The sequence below is a fragment of the Acomys russatus genome, chromosome 10 (genome assembly GCF_903995435.1).
Source record: "Acomys russatus chromosome 10, mAcoRus1.1, whole genome shotgun sequence".
Lineage (NCBI taxonomy): Eukaryota > Metazoa > Chordata > Mammalia > Rodentia > Muridae > Acomys > Acomys russatus.
In genome coordinates this window covers 33,411,927-33,417,926 of record NC_067146.1, presented here as the reverse complement: position 1 = coordinate 33,417,926, position 6,000 = coordinate 33,411,927, and the positions used below count along the sequence as shown (strand labels likewise).

Genomic DNA, 6,000 nt, shown 5'->3' with positions numbered 1-6,000 from the left:
AGTCCACTAATGACAACTGTTTTTGCCATCCATCATAGAAACACACAAGAGCAAGCAATCAGTAGCTTTAAAAATAGTTTATTTCCCCTTCACAAACATACAAGCCTCTGAGCATGATACAAGGCACCCCCAAATTAAATAAAAACTTAAGAGGATATTTGTGTGTCATGATTCACGATAAAGTTGATCTTCAAGGCAAATCGGTGCCAACCATGGGGCTGGGAGTAGGCTGGTACCAGCAAAAAGGGCTGTACATTACCCTTACAGTGTCTATTAAAAGTGGCAGCAATCAGCACGTGCTCATCATATAAGTATTTACCCCAAATCAGCATGCTCAGGAGTAGAACTGGTCTCAGTTTCCTCTGTCTCTACAGCAAAAAGGCCAGAAGCACTTCCTTAACATTCGAAGCTCTCGCCTAGCAGACGTGGTGCTAGCACGGTTATGATTACTAAACATCCTCAATGTGGTTTTCATTATGAAAAAACACGCTTCACATAAAACCTTCATAACATAATCCAGAGGCCAAATTTGTGCATGTTTAAAATTTGAGTCCAGGCTAGATATCTGTTGGCTTTTTTTTTTTTCCCCCTTCCAGTGTTTTTCATTTTTATAAATATATAAGCCAGCTTTCTACTACGTGGAACATTCTCAGAACTCCTTGCTTTTAGGAGCCATGGCTGCCTTTCAGTGGCCTCAGTGAGGACCACCACCCAGGCACAGGCCATCGCTCATTTCCCTTCAGACTTACTCCAGATCAAGTTAGTGTTGACCAAATCCCAGGATTGAAAAGGCACAAACATAGGTTTGTGGGCAGAGGGCCAAAGAATAATTAGGAATAATTCCACATGATCTTGGTACAAAAACATCCAGAAAATGAATGATTGCATTTAATATAAAAAGCCTTGACCTGAATTTAAATGAGACAGATGCCGAAGACGCGAAGCTACGCTTCCAACCCAGATGAGACTGACTGCAGTTCCAAACCTTTTACAGCCACATCCAGGTCCAGTCCTCCTAGGATCCCTCACCAGTCACGTTAGAGGTAGATGCTGATGGCTTAAAGAGAGGTAGGTAAAGTCCAAATTTGTTTTCAATCCCTGCGAATGTTGCAACTGCCAGTTTATAGCCCCCTACGTGGTCAGGGTTGGGAGCAGGCAGACTAATCCGGGATTTAGGAACAGGCTCGGATCCCGCGGGCTTCCTATGAAAAGAGTAAACCGAATTATCAACTGAGTGGGTTTTTTTTTGTTGTTGTTGTTTTGTTCTGTTTTTCTTTAAATAGCAGTAGAAACCCATAAAACCAAGCAATGTGAAGCAGTAAGTGAATTCTAGTTAACTGTGTAGTCCCTTTGAAATGACCTTGTGTCCACTGTCATAGGATCCAGACAGCCCTGTGTGCTTTTCTCAACGAGAACTGAGTATGAGAGGCTGCGGAAATTCAGCAGTACATTCGCCATGATGACACTTACACTCCTCCAAAATCAATGTAGAACCATCGCTGCAGCAACTCGTAGGTCAGCAAGGTGACACCGAACTGGGGCGAGGATCGGAAGACTCGCGCTACGGCCAAGATGGAAACAACAGATAGCATTAGATTTTTAAGAAATTTACCTGATACCAAGGGGTTAGTTAAGAACCGATTACTTCCATACCACCAGCTCCTTTCCACAAGGCTTTGGCGCCTTCTTCTCGCAGTATCTTTCTGAAGCAGTCCGTCACACCGCTGTAAGTGGTTTGACCAGCCCGGGCAGCCACCTGTAATCTAGTCTTGATAACATCAGCAGGGGTCACTAAAGATGCTGCAGGCATACCTGTAGGCGACACACACCATCTCAGTCTGCTCACATTCTCACTATATAAAAATAACTGTGCTTTGAACTGCTGGCCGTGGAAAGAAAGTTAAGCAGCCAAGGCAATAAAATGCCCATTTTTGCTGTCCTCTGGAAAGTCTAACATGACAGTCCCATCTCCAAGTGTCCACCGCCTTCTACAACATTCATTTGTTGTTTCTATTCTTAAACACACAAATATTTTTAAGCAATTATTTATCCATAACACTATTTCAAGTGGTTGAGAACAAACAGAGAAAGTGGTTTAAAAAAAATTTTTTTTTTTGCTTTCCTGTTGAAATCAGAACCTCACAAAGTTATTAGGTCTGATTTTTCAGAGGCGAAGCTTATTATGTGTTTCCTCTTCATGGTTTCCTGGCTGCTGGCAGCCACAGGACGCTGCTTTCCCTCACACATCCTGCTACCCCACACTCCAAAACCCTATCCTCTCTCACCAGAAGGCTATTCTGATAGCTAAGCAAACCCCAGGAGCCTGTGTGTGACTCTCACACATCATGCCTTCTCCCCAAACTGATATAGCTAGAAAACTTTAACCCAAGGCTTAAAACTTATACTGGCTGGTAAACAATGAGAAAGGACAATGACAACAACAAGCCCCTCCCCAATCACCAACAGGAGAATTTTCTACAGTTGTTTTATCCAAAAATGGGGCAGCCCATGCTCAGCGTTTTAAGATGGAGACCACTCAGAAGACACTGTCTCTTACGGTTTTATTACTTTTCCACTATGACTCTATTCCAAACCAAACTGGTCAGATGCAGATGCATAAATCTCCTTTGCTTTTTTTAAGGCTTAATAATTCTGTAAGAATTTCTGTCCAAACCAACATGGTCTGGCTTAGAACTCCAACCCATCCTTCAACAGACAGTTTTAAAGACACAGTGCCAACTGGGGGGCTGGGGGGAAATGGGAACTACCATGTTCCCGTCTCTACCAGACGGGCAGTGTCTTCCATCTCCACTCAACTCCTCTAACACTAATTCTTACCAAACCCTGCGTTTTACATGTGAAAAGCTCACTTTATACCCAGTGTTCTGCTTAGCAGCCGCACTGGGTTCCTAGTAGCTTGGAGGCATTACTGCAATTTTGAGCCAAGAATTTATCCTCTGACATGATGAAAGGAAACACAAAAGATGCTTAGAAACCCACTGTGTTCACACTGCCCATTTTGCTCCCCTTCCTGGTTTAGGGAGAGTTTAGCAGGGAGGCTCCTCTGGACCTGAAATGGAATCCTCCTATCCACATCGCAGGTATAATCACGTGGCGCCGTGAAAGACAGAGGGGCAGTAATGCAGGAAATGTTCTTTTTCCATTACGGTAGTTTTCATAAGAATTTCCTGGTCATGAGAGGGGTATAGGGAAAGAGGAAAATATGAAGAATAGATGCAATCAGAATAAAAATGTCTGAGGGAAAATGCTAAAAGAAACGCATAGACTACTTTGCTAAGATGTCTGCCAAAGCGAATTGATGTCGTGTGTGAAGAGTTGGAGGGGTGGGGTGTGTATGCTAAAAACGCTATAACCCAACACACAAGCCCATCCACCTCCATCTGTAGCCCCACTGGCCCTAATTGAGGTGATGTCTAGGGTCCAGGAGCTACTACAGACATGTGTAGTGGTCTGCAGTGGGGGATTGACAGCAAACACGGAGAACTGAGTTCAGCCAGGCCAGCCACAGGTGCTACAAAGGGCATGGTCATCTGACAGCTGCTGATTGTCTAGGTCAGAGTGCACAAAGACTCTGAACCAGTTTGCCAGCCCTTTCTCTGCTTTCAAGAGCCTGAAGTCACATTTGGCCTGGGTGTGGAAGAGGAGGAGACCGGGGGATAGCAAAGTATCCTCTGTGTCCTCAACAGGAAGTGTGCAGCCAGCCTGCTTGGTTCTTTATAAGATTTGCATATGCACAGCCCTGGGGGCCACCCACTACTTCAGCAACAGAAATGACACTGGGCACTCAACAGCCAGTAAAAGACGACTGTGGGGCTTCAGGGAGCCAGCAAGTACAGAAGCTCACTTATAGCAAGAAGAAAACATGACTTGGTGAATCCAGACAGCTTTGGGGCAAAGAGACACTAATTTTTATAAGTATCACAACAGGATTAATAACTTTGGGTTTCTCCATTTAAGGCTTAAAGGTTAATGCATACTTCTTTTAGGTCAAGGTTAGGACATCCCAGATTACACTTCTTGGCTCTTCACTACATGATCAACCGATCAAGTTACTAGGTTGCCTACTGACAGCAAGTTCATAAAGTTACTCATTAAGGAGAAAAAACAGCCAGACAGTGGTGGCACACACTGTCAACACTGCTCCAAGTATCCCACATTGTCCTTCTTAAATTCACTCCTCATTTGGCTGCAGAGAAGGGAACCTTACAAGCAGAGTAGACACAGCCCCTAACAACCCCCCCACCCTCCAATGCTACTAAGCCTGGTAACATCGCTGTGGTTCTTCTAGACCTCATCTCCTGTGCAAAAGGAAGGCACTGTGCTGCAGATGAGAAAGCTGTCTTCTATTACTCATTTTTTGTTTTGTTTTGTTTTTCCTGTCATTTTTTCCTAATTGTGATATCTAGGGAACATCTTTTAGACAGATAGTAGACCTGTATGCCTCTTCAATGTTCTTATTTTTTAATCTCTGTATTTTGTGCCACATTCTAGAGGGTGATCCCAACATGTCTCCTTTTTTTTTCTCTTTTCCTTATTCTTTTCTTAAGGTGGGTTCTTATTGTGGCGGCCAGGCTGGTGTGGGTAAGCGCCACTAAGTTCAGCCTAGCTTGGTTTTCTTGGATTATAGCTGTTTTTGTCATTCAAAAACCATACAGATTTTTAATTTCAACAATCATTTCATTAATTAAAAAAACAAAAACCACTCAAGGGCAATTTGGGCTACAAAAGTTAGCCTTGGTCATCCTAATGAGAAACTGTCTTAAGATAATCAATCAGGTAGTCCGTGCATCAGACTGTGGATCCATCCTCAACACCTCAAATAAACACATCAAATAAACTACAAATGCCACAGAACTTTCATACATGTGTTAGATGTCAACTTCCCGATTTTCATTTTGTATGATAGTTATCAAAGATACAAAATTCCTAGGAAAGGTAGGTAAAAGATTAATGTGTGTGTGTGTGTGTGTGTGTGTGTGTGTATTTACAACTTCCTGTGAACTTACTTTTATTTTAGAATAAGTAAAACAAAAAGAGTGCCCCTGGAGCTTTCCAATTACAGTTCTTGCAAGTTCCCCTCTGGTCCCTATACTGCTGTTTTCTCTGTAACTTTGCAGTTCACTGTCTCTGCACCCCCTTCCTGTCTGAGCATGGCTGGCTAGGCACTGATACTCAGGATCAGATAGAAGGCTGACCAATCACTGCATTCACCTCTGGGTGGCATCTGCCATACTCTGGACCTGCTTCCCCCACACACCACTCTCCTTTTTGGATGGGAGAATCCTCTGTGCTGAAGCGGCTAAGGCAGGTTACAGGGCCGAAACTTTTCCAAATGCTGACATGTAGAAAGTCGAACTGTGCAGGGAGAATAACTTACTGTCTACTCTGCTGGGAAAAAAAGCTGTTAATTTATGTTTTGCTGCACCTGTGGTTACGGTTTGACATGAGCTTAATCTCTGCCTCGCTTCCCATCAATTCTACACAGGCTGTTTCCAGGCCAACGGCCCGTCCTCTGCATTACAACTCTTGAGTTTTTAAGTTGTAGACAAGTGATGCTTGAAGCTCTAGGTGGCACGGGGAGTGGCTAGGCTGGCTACATGTCCAGAAATGGAGCTTTCTAACGTACTTCTTTCAGAACCCCGCAGGCATTCTTTCGTCTAGAGGTCAAGAGTCTCCATTTTGACTTTTTTGTTATCAGTAGATTTTCCTGCCAGTGTTCTGGTCTGTAGCATCATCGATTCCAGATCCAGAGGGATTACTAACACTGCTTTTTGAGGACTGAATATTGGTGCTACCAGTTTGTAATGTGTATTTTCCAGCACTTTAAGACATTCTGGAAGAAAGTAGGATAGTATGTGCACTTCATTACCCTGATGTGACTCCATTGCCTTTTATTCTCAATGCTCTAAAAGGCTGAATTATTCAATTATCAAATCTTCTGTGTCAACAGAACAGCTCTTCCCGCCTAGGATTTTGTAA

The 6,000-nt window shown here is 43.4% G+C and overlaps 1 protein-coding gene across 3 annotated transcripts in view; it reads right to left on the bottom strand.

The window, feature by feature from the left end:
* Nucleotides 1-442: 442 nt before the first annotated feature.
* The window catches only part of Slc25a13 (solute carrier family 25 member 13), a 190,417-nt gene continuing 184,859 nt past the window's right edge, over nucleotides 443-6,000 (bottom strand). For all 3 annotated transcript variants that reach the window (XM_051151955.1, XM_051151957.1, XM_051151958.1), the window contains exons 16-18: nucleotides 1,654-1,812; nucleotides 1,471-1,561; nucleotides 443-1,202 (exon numbers count right to left, since the gene is read on the bottom strand). In XM_051151955.1, coding sequence (XP_051007912.1) covers nucleotides 1,016-1,202; nucleotides 1,471-1,561; nucleotides 1,654-1,812 — 437 coding nt within the window. In that variant the 3' untranslated portion in view covers nucleotides 443-1,015. The remainder of the gene's footprint in view (nucleotides 1,203-1,470; nucleotides 1,562-1,653; nucleotides 1,813-6,000) is intronic.